Below are 17,571 nucleotides of genomic sequence, written 5' to 3'. Positions count from 1 at the left end.
AAGTAGCTTTCAGGACTACCGAAAAAAAAAAAAAAAAAAAAAAAAAAAAAAAAACAAGAAATAAAAAAAACGAGACAAAACGAAAAAAATAAGACAAAACGCAAGGAATCGGAAAAAAGAAGTACTTGGCCCAGTACTTGTCGGCCCTTTAAAACGGTCACGTGACCTCAATATCTATTTCGATGCGATCAGCACCAGGTAAGGAAAAACACTATTTTATACAACCCTTTCTACGACATATCCTTTCAATTTAGTCAACGGACATAAACTTTGATAAATAACCCTTTTTTCTAAAAAACAGTGGCGGGTCCCTCTGTTTAAGCGTAATTCAGGAGCAGTAGACTTGTCTGTTTATGTATTTGGTTTTTACGCCCGTTCAAAACTCAATCGTAAGAATTGCCGCCTTGAAAATTAATCAAATCTAAGATCTCTTGGTATTTCTGTGACGTCTGTTTTAATCAAATTGTATGGCTATAATACCTTTCTCTTAAAGTCGTCTTTACGAACGTTCATACAATCAGACGGTCTTCCTAGCTGTCTAAAATTCTTTCTGCTTATTTTGAAATTACTTCCCTTCTCGGTTTCCCTCTCTTAAACCTCGCAAAACCAGCATTAAACCCCCATGCAGTAATTTTTGTCTTTTAAAGTTTTAATTTCATACGTGTCTTGTTTCAGCTTTGTTTCTGACGGACGATCGATGCAAGTTAATTCCTTCAAGGTATAGACGGGTTTATTTTGTTTCATTCATATCGCGTCGACATTGAATTCTTTCGTCATTTCTAACTATATAACCATCACGTTTACTTTGTGCTGAGGTTAATTTTCGAAATGTTCAAAATGTGTTCAACGCTCTTAATTAAGGCCTTTGCTTCTGGTCAGAATTTGAACTTAAGTTTCGGTTTCGATCGCCCTTGACTTGCACTGTTTTCGGAAAAAGCTGTTGGGCAGTTTCGTGGCCTTTTGCAAACGCAAACTCCGAGCATAATGTTGACACTTTCGCTTTGTCGATCTTTACATCATGGCCCTCTTTTGAAGTATGGCGCTTTGCCAGTCACGAGATTGGACTTTGGCAAAAAAGATCCAGTAAGCCGTTGCACTCCCACAACAATAAACCTCATGTTAACAACGTGTTCTTACAAGAACACGGCACAAATCAACTGCCGTATGTAAATTTGCAGCGGTTTTATGAAATTGCGACAATTTGTATTGTCTCCGCTGACAGGAAGCTTACTATCGTATGAAATTTTAATGCTTTTATGAGTTCGGCTGGTGGAGATGGTTTAAAGTGTTATTTCCTGGGGTAGATCTTGTGTAGGCACATCAGATCTCTATAGATGGTTTTGCAACCAATCTCCAGAGACTCAGGTAACAACGGTGAAAGGATCAAATGCTGGTGGACGAACAGAAGCAGCTGACGAGATGTCTACTGTTTACGTCCACCAATATGGCGGCAAGTCGTAACGTGCAAACTACCTATCTTCATTGTGTTGGTTTTCTGTATGTTGGAGATAGAAGATTTATTCACTGGATGTTCTTAAGGGGAGCTTTGTTGAGATACTTCACCTACTTTGCCTCTCTGTTCAAAAAGGAATTATGAAACGAACACTGAAAGGTGTACTGTATTAAAAAAAAAAAAAAAAAAAAAAAGAATGAACAGTAAGGAAATAATTAACATGAAAAATTTAAATCTTAGCTAACCAAGGGTACAAAGGAACAGGTACTTCATTGGAGATGTAGCGAGTACAAAGTAAAATGCAAGAATGTAATTTAAAAAAAAATGACAACAAAAGAAAAGAGGGAACTTGAAAGTGTCATCTTTTGAAAAGAAAAAACTTAAATACTCTTTAAGGTTATTTTAACAAAATAAAGGGAAGAAAATAAACCAATTTACCAATGCAAATTTAACCAAGATATTCAAACCCGCTTTTAATTCTTTTTTAATTAAGTGTTTTAAAGTAGCAGTGTTAAGGAGAATTGTGAGATTGTGAACATCTACTGTAAACAAGTTGTAGTGTTGTCACCCTTTGACTCCAAGACATGATAAATATTGCTTTTGCATCGCATCCCCCTATGGTTTGCACCAAAAAGAAGATAAGTGAGCATCAAAGGTGCAAACCATCAGAGAAGACTAGGGAGATGCAAGCCCCGAAAATGTTCTCAGCATAGAGGTTCAGGGACAATTTTCTGACATCTTTGATAAAAAAACATGGTGTATTAATTAGGAGTTTATTTCAGTTTATAGCAAGGGTCAAATCAATGTGCCCCTTGATTGGTTAGAACACTGTGTTCATCAGAGTTCAAAAGCATCATAAACTACTGGAAGCATCAAGGTAACTAACCCTTAAACAGAGTAATTGTATTTCTAGCAGTAAAGTTACTGGAGAGTAATGAGACAAATTCAGTAACACTAGCCAACTTTGGCCCAGAGATGAAGAGATTTTTGGTTTAAGATTTCCAGGGGTACAGACATAGCTGTCTATGGATGAATACCAGGAGGCCCCCTTTCTTGAAGGTCTTAGAGCCTGATCCTTGTGGGTCCTGGTAACTTATTAGGCCCACAAAGTTGTTCTGGTTTCAATCAAGATGAGGGTTTCAAAAGTTTTTGGGCTTGTTAAGTTGCCGTGACTTTTAAGAAATGGAACTTAGGCCCTTAGACTGATTGGTAACTTCATAGTGAAGAAAACAGTGGACAATGGTAGGGTTACTAGTCAGCTAGATGGTTATTATTCATGACCAAGTTTTAAGAAGTTTTAGCTGCAAGAAAGAATTATTGATCAAATATTTGAAGTCAAGAAATTGATTTAATGTAAATTATCACATGGCAACTCCAGTGTGATATCTTGCAAACAGGTTTGGAGAACAAGCAAGTTTATCAGTAAGAGGCTGTTACGTTAATATAAGCCAAACACACCTGTCTAATTTACAAAAGAGTCACAGGGAGAGAATCTTTTATTGGATCTTGGGAGTTAAATAGTAAAGTGATATCCAATGGGCAGCTGATGGGTTCATTCTTGAATTTCTGAACAGATTGAACTCACTTCCACTAACAATGGCAGCACATTCTGGAGAGATTTATGTGGAGAATGTCAATAATGAACCTTTCTTGTCAAAACGGAGGAAAGACCCTGATGCAACAATAAGAAAAAGTGTTGTGGTTCTAAGAACCAAAGACGTCCGAATATTTGATGATAGAGTGTATATGCCAACCACTATCGACATGGCTCACCTCAAGAAAGCACATATGGGACAATTTAAAAGGGATATACTGATTTCTTCAAATATGACAAAAATTGATGTAAAAGAAACATTGGAGAGCCACTTTCCAGTTTTGAGTGGCAGAAGGTAATTCGTATTTTTGTGTAATTTGTTTGGTTATTGGCAGATTGCTCAAACTGAGTGCTATGTGCATGTAAGTCATATACCTTTAGTATCAGCCTGGTGCAACTCAATGAATAAAGTGGGTAAGTTTCTAAAGAAACTGTGGTGCTGTATTGGTGGGAGTAACAAGGTAAAGTAGTTTTATCAACTGAGTTAAATAATTAACAATTATTCCATGAGCATGCACTGGATGTGAGATGATAGATAGCCAACGAGGCGCGTAGTGCCGAGTTGGCTATAATCATTTCATATCCAACAAGCGCCAGTGGAATAATTGTTTTATTAAAAACGTTAAATTATTAAATTTTGTTAAATTTTTAGCTCCCTTTTAATTTTAAGCTGACACGTATGCTTGCCATATTTGTAGATGATGGTATATTGGCTAATATATGATAATGGCTAAGCCAATAAAAAGTCTTGAATTGCAGTATCCAATGATCTAGTTTTTGATAATGTAAGTTGGCCACTGTAGAAGGTTTAAAAGCTGACATTTTGAGCATTTGCCCTTCCTTATTTTTCAGCTCAGTTAATAAAACCCCTATTATTATGATACAACTTAAGTCTTTTATTTTACTGCTAGAATTAAAGATATTAAAATTTGATAATGCAAAAAGTCACGAATTAATGAAAAAATCCAAGAAATTACTCAGATCATCAATCAGTCATTCAGTCAGCAATGTTGTAAGTTAGTCAGTTACTAGCTCAGTCAGTCGGGCAGTTGTTCAGTCAGTTAGTCAGGCAATCATTCAGTCAGTCAGTCAGCCAGCCAATCGGTGGATCACAAAAACTCTTCAAGAATCACTTACAGTTAAATTTTTTTACTTTATATTGTTAACACTGTTACTTAAGACAAACAAACGAAAGTCAGGAACATCAGAAAATACGGTCAAACCTGTATTAAGGGGTTACTGATGAAGAATGGAAAGGGGAATGCCTATAAGTTATATGTAATACTTATAAATGGTTATTGATAGTTTATTGAATAATGATGATCTATTATTGGAATTACCAAAAGGGAAGATGTACTCCACACTTGGTGACCGATCTTTTCAAACAGCCGCACCAAAACTTTGGAATGTTGTTCCATATTATATTAGAAATTCAAAATTGTTGAATCTTTTTAAAAATATTTAAAGACGTATTTATTTAAAGAAGCTTTTAGTTGTTAAATATCGAATTACATTAGATTAGATTATATATATTTTGGTACTTAAACTACACTATTATACATTTTTAGATATTTTATTGACACATGTTTAGCATATATATTATTTCATTATTAGATTTTATTCTTTTTCTATTTGTTGTTGTTTTTTTCAGTTAGATTTTTGTAACATTTTAGTTTCTGCACTGATGAAAGTGAATATTGATATTAGTGCAATACAAGTTAATATTCTTAATTGAACACATTTTCACATGTACATCAATGAATTACAGTGTGTTTACAAAGAATAATTAAATGCAAAATGTCTTATCTGGGACTCAGGGTTACAAATGCGATTGAAAATTACAAAATATAAAATTTGCACGGATAGTTATATGCAGACAATGCTTTCGTATCTTGAATTAAATTTTAAATGCAGAGTTCTGTATGGGATGTAAAGTTGAAAATTAAAGATTATTACTTGGGGTATGTCCTCGGATATCCCCCAGTTTATTTGGGGGGCATTTGGTCACCTGATGCATCTAGAACAATCCTAAGCAAGGGGAAAAAATGTATACATATAAATACATCTTGGTTATAGTCTATCCTTGTGGTAGAGTGCTCAATGTGTTTGCAGGGCGTGGTATATCTCATCGTCAATTTGGACAGATTAAAATCTGTCTGATAATGGCGTAAGTGTGAAACTCAGAGTCACAGAAAAAGTTATGTCTTATTGATAAGTTCAATCTTCATATATATATATATATATAACTAACTGCAGACAGTACTGTTTCGGCCTTCTGGGCCTCATCAGTGCAGTGCTAATGCTAGGATGGGGGAGAACCGAGAAGGTCACCCCAAACGACCCAACCTTTGTGGTATCGTCTAAGCCATGCCAGAGTGCTCAAACTAGAGTAAACCAGCGAGCATGCGCAATTGCAACGGCAATGACTCATCCTAGATAGAGTGCTCAATTTGGACATGAAAGCAAAGCTTTGTATGCCAAAGAGCTATATCTAATATATATATATTGTGGGAGGAAAAAGACAAGTAAACTACAAGGTCATCCCTACAAGCCTGTTTCGTGGTCGCCCACTCATCAGGGGATTTGTGTGAAACTCAGAAAATTTGTGTGAAACTCAGAAATCCCCTGATGAGTGGGCGACCACGAAACAGGCTTGTAGGGATGAACTTGTAGTTTACTTGTCTTTTTCCTCCCACAATATATACTTCGCTCTACTTCTATGTATTGAGCACTGTTCTACGAAAATCAAGTCACACCTTATATATATATATATGCTCTTTTTTTATTTCAAAGTTGTAAATAACTGAAGAAGGTCTCTGACCAAAACGTTTTTTATTAAAATTTTTTATATTTTTTACGTCAGAAGTTGTCCATCCTCGCAATTTTTAAACTTTCTATATATATATAGATATGTTTGGCCCGGTAAAATACTGCAACATCAAAGCCTGACTTGACATGCAATATATCAGCCTGAAAAATATTGGGGGTTCACAGTCAATTAATAAGAGGATCGTTAGTCAACTAGTATCTTATCCACCTGACGAGAGAGGACTTTAAACCCTTTCGAAACAGATCTTTAGTGCGAAGTTTTGGTGCGAAGTTTTAATTTTTATTTTCCTAAATTTAAAATTTGCGAGGATGAACAACTTCTGACGTAAAAAATATAAAAAATTTTAATAAAAAACGTTTTGGTCAGAGACCTTCTTCAGTTATTTACAACTTTGAAGTAAAAAAAGAGTATTAAATAGGATCGAAGTGCTAATGATTACGTGATTACAGATTACGACTAATGAACTGGTGCTAATAAAAAGATAACAAAAAACCTAATTACAAAGAAAGCAATGGACAAAATACACGAAACAAACCTTAAAAACTAAGAGATAAGAATACTAAATATGTTAGAATGAGTGGCGTAACCAATTGCAAAGAAGCAATGCGGCAAGCATTAAAAAAGGGAAGGCCCACTTTTAACTACAACTGTAAAAACAAAATCCCAAAATAAGACCTTTGGAGCCCGAAAGGGCAAATTAGCAACAAAATCCCTGGAGGGGCCCTTAAATGATACTAATCATAATAAGATCCCTTGGCAGGGCCTCTAAGTCTAATCCACACCTAAAGGGCCGACAAAATCCAAGAAAAGGGCCTTTGAACGATCAATTAGTAGCGCCTAATATCAGATGGAAAATTAATTATAGCAAATTCTATTTTTCGAATGAAATTCCTTTCTTTTATTCAAACCATGGGGTGCCAAAGGGAACAACTGAGCACTCCAATAAGGCTCTTTTGTGATTAAACGCCTATCGATCTCTAAAGAGCCACTAGGGGCCTGTACCTGATTATTGCATTGGAACGAAAAATCGTCCAGGGTGTGTGGGGTTTTGTTAAAGTCTATCGCTACTTCACAAGTTGTTTTGTTTGTGAGCATAGCAGATTTGTGATTTCGAAATCTCACTGTAAAGTGGGAAGTGGTAGATTCCACGTATTGCAGGCGTCATTTCTTGCAGGAAGCCAAGCAAATCACATTTTTAGAATCACGGGAAAGACTGGAGTGAATGGTGTAATTTTTGCCCGTCTGAAAGCTGAGAAATGATTTAGATTCAACAAAGAAATTCTGACAGAGGTCGCATCTTTTCCTATCGCATTTAAAGCAGCCATTGTTATGAGGAATGGTTTGTCTCTCGCTAGCAGTTTTAAAACGAGATGGTGCTAACATCAATCGAAAAATCTCAAAGAATTGTTAGCACCATCTCGTTTTAAAACTGCCAGGTCTTTTTCTTAGTGACCATAGCAGACTTGTGGTTGCGAAATCTAACTCTAAAGTCATTTGTTGTGGAACCAATGTATTGTAGGCGACATTTCTTGCACGAAGCCAAATAAATTATGTTCTTAGAATCACAGGAAAGTTTCGATCGTATCTTATAACTTTTGCTTGTTGGAAAACTTAAAAAGGAATTAGATTCAACCAAGAAGTTGCGACAAAGATTGTATCTTGTTCTATTACATTTAAAACATCCCTTGACCTCAGCAACCCCTTCGCTTTCAATGTTAGGGGCCTTAACGGGATGGCGCCAACTGTGAAGTAGCGGTACATTTCAACAAAACACCACATGATTTAAGCGATTTCTCATTCCAATGCATTGATCAAGTGCAGGCGACAGTAAACAATTCAGGTAACATCGAGAAACTTCTAATTACTAAAGAAGCATATTGGAGCGCACAGTTGTTCTCTCTAGCGCCAGGAATTTCACTCCAAAAAAAGAATATGTAAAGATGAAACAATTTTTTAGTGTAATAGAAAAAATCCGAGCCCCAGATGGGACTTGAACCCACGACCCTCCGTGATCTTGTCGGATGCTCTAACCATTGAGCTACTGGAGACTCTATGGTGAGCAAGGGTGAATTTGACTAGATCACGGAGGGTCGTGGGTTCAAGTCCCATCTGGGGCTCGGATTTTTTCTATTACACTAAAAAATTGTTTCATCTTTACATGCTCACTTTGGAGGTTGGTTGGCCGCATCTTGATATGCCTTAATGTGACAGCGTGATGCTGTTAGTGAGTTTTCATAGTTGCTTACCAATACTCGGCTGTGTAGCCACGCGATGCGGTTCCAGTCGAGGCCCACAAATTGACCCTTGCTCACCATAGAGTCTCCAGTAGCTCAGTGGTTAGAGCATCCGACTAAATCACGGAGGGTTGTGGGTTCAAGTCCCATCTGGGGCTCGGATTTTTTCTAAAAAAAGAATAAACTATAATTAATGCGGATAATTTTTTCAAATTGGGCGGGCATCAAAGGTCCCATTCTCAGCTTTAATTGGGAATTTTAGTACAATTCTCGCCTTTCAAGTCAACACTGGTTCCTTAACATCTTCAGTGGATTCGACAATTTTTCCATTTCTTCTTATTGTGATAATTTTTCGCGTAGTAATTACTGTTTTTGTTTATATGTGTCATCACGCCCTATATAAATCTATTTAAGTAATTTATAAGTCATTGTATTACAACTGATGAAGGTCTCGGACCGAAACGTTTTTATTAAACTTTCTTAGACTTTTTCTTTGAGTATATGTCTTTCTTAGCTCGAAGTTGTCCGTCCTCGTGTACTACAATATTTTTACTACAATATTTTTCCACAAAGGTTGGATCGTTTGGGGTGACCATATTGGTTCTCCTCCATCCTAGCATTAGCACTGCACTGATGAGGCCCAGAAGGCCGAAACAGTACTGTCTGCAGTTATATATATATATATATATATAGAAGTAGTATGGCACACGAGGACGGACAACTTCGAGCGAAGGAAGACATATACTCAATAAAAAGTCTAAAAAGTTTAATAAAAAACGCTTCGGTCCGAGACCTTCATCAGTTGTAATACAATGACTGAAAAATTCCTTAAATAGATTTATATAGGGCGTGGTGACACATATAAACAAACACAGTAATTACTACGCGAAAAATTATCATTTCTTGCACGAAGCCAAATAAATTATGTTCTTAGAATCACAGGAAAGTTTCGATCGTATCTTGTAACTTTTGCCTGTTTGAAAACTTAGAAAGGAATTAGATTCAACCAAGAAGTTGCGACAAAGATCGCAATACATTGGCTCCACAACAAATGACTTTAGAGTTAGATTTCGCAACCACAAGTCTGCTATGGTCACTAAGAAAAAGACCTGTGAAGTAGCGGTACATTTTAAAAAAACACCACGTGATTTCAGCGATTTCTCATTCCAATGCATTGATCAAGTGCAGGCAACAGTAAACAATTCAGGTAACATCGAGAAACTTCTAATTACCAAAGAAGCATATTGGAGCGCACAGCTGTTTTCTCTGGCACCCTTCGCCTTGAATAAGCGCCAGGAATTTCACTCCAAAAACAGAATAAACTATAATTAATGCGGAGAATTTTTTCAAACTTGGCGGGCATCAAAGGTTCCAGTCTTAGCGTTAATTGGGAATTTTAGTGCAATTCTCGCCTTTCAAGTCAACGCTGTTTCCTTTACATTTTCAGTGGATTCGACAATTTTTCCATTTCTTTTTATAGTGATAATTTTTCGCGTAGTAATTACTGTGTTTGTTTATATGTGTCACCACGCCCTATATAAATCTATTTAAGGAATTTTTAAGTCATCGTATTACAACTGATAAAGGTCTTGGACCGAAACATTTTTTATTAAACTTTTTAGACTTTTTATTGAGTATATGTCTTCCTTCGCTCGATGTTGTCCGTCCTCGTGTGCCACACTACGTCTCCTACCATTTATCGAGGTTTGGACTGTGAATCCTTTTGGATCCTTCTGGCGCGGCGTCACTGTTGGCTCGAGGCCTTTTAACTTGTTATATATATATATATATATATATATAATCAATATATATATATAATCAAAACCGCCAGCATTTAAATTTAATGGTCATTCGTTGATGTTGCCTGATGAGCGTGGCCAACCTTTGGCCATACGAAACAGGACTGTAGCAATAAAATGATGAATCACTCCTGATGTCTTGAACCGGTTTCAAATAGTATGCAATTGCTTCTCCAAGAGTTGAGCGCTCTTTGAGATCCATTCACCACGAGAAAAGATTACATATATATTTATATACGCTAAATAGAAATATAATAACATATATATACTAAATAAAAATATAGATGCTAAAATATTTCTATGAAAAGATATTGCACCAGGGAAGAAGTCTCTCAAGGACCACTCTGTTCTACACCTATGAAGAGTTCTATAGGGGGGATTTCGAATTGTACATCCATGTGCATTTACCCTCGTCTTCATTGGGCGTTTTGAAACGGGGGCCCTCCCTGTCATTTATCTTCAGCATTCTAACACAGGTTTTCGTGGCATACTGGTATGTCCGGCATTGAGTGGTTTATTATTTTAGAATCAGAGGTATCGTTTTAAGTGACCATTCAATACGGGTGGAAGACAATACAAACAGGCCTGTGGTACTGCAACTGCTTAATAGAGCTGACCGCTTCATAGAGGTGACAGTTACAGGGATTAACGGGAAACAAATTTAGGACTTTGACAATCGACCACTTTATACATGGTGACCACTTGACATGGTGCCCCGTCATACAGGTTCAACTGTATTTGTAGGTGAAAATAAGTTTAATTTAATATTTTTAAATTTAATAACTTCTAGAGCGCTATTTTCATTCAATGATCAACAGCGCTTAACAACTTAAAATACTACAGAAAATTCCAATTTATAAAACTAATTACATGTACATTAATATTAACAATGTATGTTAAAAATAAGAATAATATGGAATATCCATAATGAGGATCTTAATTAGGAATAAGGATCTTAATAAGGAACGTAATTAGTAATACTAATAAAAGTAATTGTCAGGCAGGGTACTTTGAGAAAGCTGCACGAAATAAATAAGTTTTCAGCTTACATTTAAAAATGGAAAATGATTGAATATCACGTAATTCAGCTGGCAGAGCATTCCATAAGTACGGGGCAGCAGTAGAGAATGATGTATCGCCCAACGTGGCAAGCATTTTCCCCTTAGGAGGGTCAAGTAATAAACTTTGATTTGATCTAAGATTAAATACAGACCTAGGCTTGAAGTCAGAGTATTTATTTTAATTAGCTTTCCTGATCTAATCCAAATACTTCATCAAAGCTGTAGGTGTTAATACTAGCTCCTTTTCTTCCAGGTTTTACTGCGCTTCAGTGGTTGACCAACGCACAAGATTAGAATTTCATGGTGAACGTCGCATTTGGGATGGACGTTACATCAAGAGAACGATTAAAGGAAACTCAGCTCTTTATGTTTTTATAGAAGAGGTATGGAAGAAGAGGGAAAGTGGGGCGTCAATGAAAGTTTACCAATGATTGGGTTTGTTTGGAGTAAGAACTATTACCTACTAAAACTCTATCCATACATGACGCGGGATCTAGTAATTGAACTTGGGCCCCAGAAATGGGAGGCAAGTGCATTCACAGTTGCAACCTTCCCATTTCCTTTTTCCTTCCACCTCTCAAAAGGGACGTGAATGAGCACCAGCAACCTGTCAGGAGATAATCTGTGACAGAGTAGCATCCTGTCCAGGTTGATGCAATAAACCCTTCATGCTACTGAAGTTGATACTGTGTCAGTCCTGAGTGCAGATAAGAGGAGGGACACAAGGCAGGGGAGCTTAGAGAGGGATTGAGTACAAATTTCATGACTGTCACCAATTATAAACATCATGGCAAACTAACTGTATCATTTGTGCTAGGATAATGAAAAGGGTGATTCTGAACATGAGTCCCTTATAGAGCAAGCAGGAATGAAGCGTTCATTCGACCAGATTACAACAAGTAGAGAGTTGACTGAATCTGATTCTGGATATGAGTCCCTTAGGGAGCAGACGGGAATAAAGCGTTCATTTGATCAGATTACGACAAGTGAAGAGTTGACAAGCAGTGTGAGCCCAGAAAAAATGTCACTATCATCAATGAATAGTCCTGCTCAACCAAGCTCCGAAAAGCTACCTGGTGTTCTTCCCATCCACGACATTCCATCTCTAAACAATTCAAGTTATCCAACTTTGGTATTAGGGCAGGCTGATAAAGGTGCTGAGAAAAGTGAAGTAGAGTTATCAAATGAAAGACCACCCATGAATCTGCAGCAAACAAGTGTGACACAAAGTATTTTGTTGCTGCCTAATACAATGGGTAAGGTGCCAGCAAAATGATGTTTTCCAGGTGTATGTACAAATGATAGTGGACTGTACTGGAATCTAGATTGAAAGGTCAGATTTTAAGTGACCTAGGGCAATGTGGTACCTTTGTGGAAGAGTCATTTCGCTCTTACAGTTTTCTCCACCAAGGAATACAAGTGGGTAGCAGCAAATTGTAAGAGAAACCTGATGAGATGTTGGGGGAAAACTGCAGTAGGCTAGACTCTTCTGTCAAAGGGGAGTGGCATTGCTGCAAGTGACTTCATGATTCAGCAGCTGCAATGATTCATGTAGCTATGGAAGCTAGTTCTCTCTAAGGTGATACCTTACCCCTGGTACATTTATAATCAATTGATAAGCATTTTTCCCTAATTGGTGTGTGTAGTGTATTAGAAATTCAATCACTTGGTTTATGGTACACCCTCTAAACAAAGTGTTCTTGTTATTTACTTTGTTTGTAATCTTGATTTAAGAAGGAGAAAATGTTCATTTTAGCTAAGTTATTCTTCTCATATTTAGGGGGTGTACCTATAATTCTGGTACCTAATGCTGGAGGGATTCCTGTTGCTCCTGTGCTACCAGTTGGAAATAATGCCTTAAACACAGTACCTGCTCAACAAAGCTTTGAGATGCCACTTTTGCTAGACTCTGACAATACAGGGTTGCAGTCAGTGCCACAAGCTTCAACGCTTACCCCTCAGCTCCAAAGCTTAGATGATTCGATTGCATCTTCTCAGCAATCACAGAACACCGTTACTGCAGAGTCATCCCTAGAAAGAAGCCTCGGGGCCTTAACAACTGCGCACACCACTGAAATATCTCAGCAAGGAGGGCCAGAAAGTAATAGAACTGATTTAGTGGGGGGCCAGCAGGAGACAGAAAACTTAAAGTCTGGTGATCAAGAAAGACAATCTGATATTGAGAATACTGACTCATTCCCAATTGCAGAGAAAGAGCCAGAAAGTAGTGGACCTTCGACTCTGCCAACTCCTGATGTTGAGGTATTAAGCTGTAGATTAAGATATATCTGGTTTGGGAAATTTAAATCTGATAATACTAAATCCTCAAGTAAGGACTTCCCCTCAAATGAACACCCCTGCAATTGGCCAGAATTTAAATTGGTGTTTACTTCTCCTTGATAAAGGGCCTCATCCTTTCCCTTTATTTTTATAAACAAGTACTGAAACAAAAAGTATTGATATTGTTTATCACTGGCTTCTTGAACCGTTTTTTCTAATTACCTGTAAACTATTGTTTAAACATCCTTACAATACAAGAAAACATTTTTCAAGTCTTCTACATTGCATTTTACAATTTCCAAATCTGCATTTAAATCTAAGATAGCATTGAAATTTGAACCATAAATAATTCACTACGTATTTTTACTTTGCAGCCACTGTCGTCAGAGGACTTAGGTGTAGGATTTGAAACGTCCCTAACGTCTAAAGGTACTTAAATTTATGGGTTACCTAAGCTTAGATCCATGATTCTTTATTCTCCTCTTTTAGGTTGTCTCCTGAATGGAGGTTCTATTGTATCTGTTATCTAAATTGAAGGTATACCTCTATTTTGGGGGCAGTTTTTCTAGTAGCGTGGTTGTCCCCTGAATAGAGATACCACTTAATCTACCACTCCTCAAGAATTGACAGGGATACTCACGGGAAGCTTTTTCAAATTCTGAGGTTGTCCTGACAATTGAGGTTCAACTGCATGAGTGATTCCTGTAATCTGTATAACACGAGTCAGCCTCAGAATTCTTTCCTATATCAAGATGACATCCAGGGTAAAGTCTCCGCCAAGCTCTATTCATGAAAAAAAAAACTGTCATGTTGTTAATGTGAGCGCCCTACTTAATTAAAGTAAAGTGAAGATGCATGATAAAATGCTATGGTAACTGATGAATTTGCCCCATTACAAGTTCGCCTCTAATCATTTGCTCCATTGCAAGTTCACCCCGAATCGCCATTACGAGTTTACCGCCTAACGTTAAACCTGTTCGCCCGCAATTTTAGTAGTTCGCCCCAAAATCATTCAACTCTTTCGTTATTTCTTTTGTCGCCATGAAATGCAACACCCGAGTGCGCATATTGAATTCCGAAATACTTTCTTTTCGCACTCAAGGAGCCGTTTTTGTGTGGATTGCTCTTGAAACAATATTTTTATTATCTTCAAGCCAAAGGTCCATTTGTTTCATGTTAGGGGGCGAACTCGCAAAAGTGGCGGGGGAACTTTTATTGGGGCGAATTCACCATAGACTATTTGCTTTAAATAACTTTGTTTTCTAGGAGGATCTCCTCAGAACGTTACCAAAGTTAAAGCAGCCGTAAAAGAGGGTGTTTACTTTAGAAATGTGATGTTGTTAAAGAAAAATGAATTGGCAAGTGGAGAGGGGAAAGTGTACATGCCAACCACTATTGAGATGGCAAGAATGAGAAAGCCTAAGACAAGACAGTATCAAAAAAGCGTCCAGTTTTCCAAAGACATGTCAGCAGAGATGGTGAGGAGTAAAATTCAAGAGACTTTTCCGTTCTTAGACAAGAGTGGAAGGTAATATTGAATTGATACACGAGTCGAAATAATTTATTTTTGATCGAAAAAAAAGTGCTAAGTGCAGATACAATTTTTTGACCTGATGAAATGTACTTCCAGCTGATTAAATTGTGATTTACCCCAGAAACGTAATATTCAAGGGAGTTTCGCTCATTTCCATTCATGCATAAAGAGGCTGTTGATTCTTGAAGTTTGATTAGGTACTCTTGAAGTTTTGATTTGTGCTTGGCGTGTTCCCGGGATAGTGACCTGTGAGGTAAACAAGGCATAGAATTGTCTTCTCAGCACCGAAATCTACTTTTGCCCTAACCATAACAGGTCGGGCTGTTCAAAGAACTTTTACGCAATGCGAGGGTCAGCCAAAATCTCCGATTAAGTTTCATACCTTTGCCGACAGTTTTAATTGTTGACATTCTTTACATCAGTTTCATGTTACGCTAACGTAAAACCCCGCAAAAGTAAGCACTAATATACAATCTATTTCAAGATAAATCAAGGATGAGTTGCAAATTTTAATCCTGGATTATCTCTAACGCCTTTTAAACAATCGGGTCCTGGATTTCTTCTATGAACTTTGGACAAAGGTTTAGCGTGACAAGCTTGGAATCCATAGTAAAAATTGATACGTAGTTTGCTTGTCTGAACAGGTTTTCTTGTGCATCAATCAGTAACCAGGATAGTACTCTTCAATTTCATGGGTCTCCTCGTGTATGGGATGGAAAAACATTGAGAAGAATCCTAAAAGGAAATTCAGCCCTTTACATCGTTTCGGAAGAAAGTCAGGTACATCAGGCAGTCGAGGCGATTTTTGTTTACTTGTTATTCGTGACGCAACGAATAGCATCTGAGTTCAAAAAGTAACTTTCTTTTTATATTCTATTATCTCGCACGACGCTATTGACATTTCTTAAGCTCAGTGTTAAAGCATCAGCCCACAAAATCTGATGGAATGGGCCCAGTTTTGCAAAAGGCGGAAGGATAGAACGCTATCCAGCGGATGTGTTAAAAAAACGCACTGCGCTATCCACCGGATAGAGATTTATCCGGCGGATAGCGTTATCCATCCTTTCGAGCAACCGAGGTCAGGGGTTTTGCTTCTAGTGAGGAACTCACACGTTTCTTTGGCAAAAAAGAAAATGAAATCTACTCAATCCTGAAGCATAAGACTAGGAACTCCAATGAGAATGCAGATTGAATATGATCTCTATCTAACCAGTTATTGTTAGTGTGGACAAAATGTTATCATTGTGTGATCAATCATTTATTTGTTTTATGACAGACCGAGATTAGAGGTACAAGGAAGCCTGAGTGTACACCAGGTTGGTAGATGGGCCTCTATATGGCGCGAAAATATCTTTAGATATTTCTCTGGTACGACTTTATGAACGAAGGCAATTATGCGCCATTTGTAACATCAGCAAATTGTTTTTTCGTCGTAAATTCAGTTTTAAACGAAGACTTCATTGTAGTGGACGGTAGGTCTGAAAATTGGGAAATATCACTTAAGGAATATTACCGCGGCCTATTTCCCACGTTTGGCTGGGGCATTTTCGGTCATGTGATATGTTAAACCAGTCGTGGGCATGCAAAAAATTTTTGATGGATTAGAAACGATGATATGAAGAAAACGCGCAAAAAGTTTGTTTTTGGCAGGCCGTTTGATTGATTTCTTTTCGGCTCATATCGTTCCGCAAAGGGGTAACTTTTAAGCTTGTTGTTGTGTTATATTAGACCTTGGGCCACGTTCAAAACTTGGTTAAGATAACCCAGGGTAAGTGTTGAATCTGATTTAAGATCTGAAAGTTTTAAAAGAAAATTCAGTATGATTCATTTTGTCTACAATTTGATGATTGGATGCCTTTCAAAGTCTAGAGAAAAGTATCGTGATAGGCTTTTTAACAAAGAGATAAAGAAACCCTGGGTTAGAGCTTATCAGCTTACGAACAACTGGGCCTAGGTAATTAAATCCTCAGGTGACTACTTTTACCTGTCGTATTACATGACTGGTTTATCAATATTAATGAATTTGTTGTTCCCAGAACATCTGTCTGGCTCTAAGTCTAAAGACACGCATCTTGATGAAGATTTGACGATACAAAGTCTCCCACAAGGACCGTAAGTGTAATCATATTTTAATTCACACGTTAATTCTTATTGGCAAAGCAACTCGGAAAGGGGATTATTCCGGATGTTAACGAAACTTCGTAGGTATGGTTTGAATTTCAAACCCACAGCACAGCGATTGAATTTCGAAGAATTCAAGCTCAAAATGACTCGGTGCAGATTCATCATCATCATCATCATCATCATCATCATCATCATCATCATCATCATCATCATCATCATCATCATCATCATCATCATCATCATCATCATCATCATCAGGACTGAATTCACTCCCGGCGGAGGAACCCCTCCCTGGAATGATCCCACAGGTATCTGACTTTAGGTGCAGATTAATAAAGTAAAAACTGGAACTGACGATAGACTGCACAACACAGCGGCAGATGAATCGTAGAGTTGCGGGTGCTATAATCTACACTGCTTAATCGATTTCGCGTACACCTCTGTGTAACGAGCGCTATGGCAGCGGACAACTACATTTGATCAAGCAGAAACCAAAAAACTAATTTAATGCCAAGATCATCAACCTATATACACAGTTATAATTATTCTATCACATATGTGATAGGGGTATTTGATAATGCACGATAATATGCACGATCATTCGTCACACTCTGTATGGAAGCCAACACTTTTTACATATTTTACCTTGCACTGTACATAAT

The 17,571-nt window shown here is 37.4% G+C and overlaps 1 protein-coding gene and 1 long non-coding RNA gene across 4 annotated transcripts in view; one reads left to right on the top strand and one right to left on the bottom strand.

Moving 5' to 3' along the window:
- LOC148720868 (uncharacterized) overlaps positions 1-17,571 on the bottom strand; it is a 222,254-nt gene that overhangs the window by 32,879 nt on the left and 171,804 nt on the right. The gene's annotated exons all lie outside the window — the stretch shown is intronic.
- Positions 586-17,571, top strand: part of LOC111338619 (uncharacterized) — a 34,338-nt gene continuing 17,352 nt past the window's right edge. The window contains exons 1-11 of one of the 3 annotated variants that reach the window (XM_022945126.2): positions 586-718; positions 2,236-2,330; positions 3,028-3,342; positions 11,225-11,354; positions 11,789-12,227; positions 12,752-13,233; positions 13,626-13,680; positions 14,518-14,779; positions 15,430-15,565; positions 16,062-16,101; positions 16,822-16,897. In XM_022945126.2, coding sequence (XP_022800861.2) covers positions 3,050-3,342; positions 11,225-11,354; positions 11,789-12,227; positions 12,752-13,233; positions 13,626-13,680; positions 14,518-14,779; positions 15,430-15,565; positions 16,062-16,101; positions 16,822-16,897 — 1,913 coding nt within the window. In that variant the 5' untranslated portion in view covers positions 586-718; positions 2,236-2,330; positions 3,028-3,049. The remainder of the gene's footprint in view (positions 719-2,235; positions 2,331-3,027; positions 3,343-11,224; positions 11,355-11,788; positions 12,228-12,751; positions 13,234-13,625; positions 13,681-14,517; positions 14,780-15,429; positions 15,566-16,061; positions 16,102-16,821; positions 16,898-17,571) is intronic. The other 2 variants (XM_088737826.1, XM_088737825.1) reach the window with 2 other exon arrangements.

Source organism: Stylophora pistillata, chromosome 11, assembly GCF_964205215.1.
Source record: "Stylophora pistillata chromosome 11, jaStyPist1.2, whole genome shotgun sequence".
NCBI classification, from domain to species: Eukaryota; Metazoa; Cnidaria; class Anthozoa; order Scleractinia; family Pocilloporidae; genus Stylophora; species Stylophora pistillata.
The sequence above is the reverse complement of the archived record's forward strand: the minus strand, read 5'-3'. Positions and strand labels throughout refer to the sequence as shown.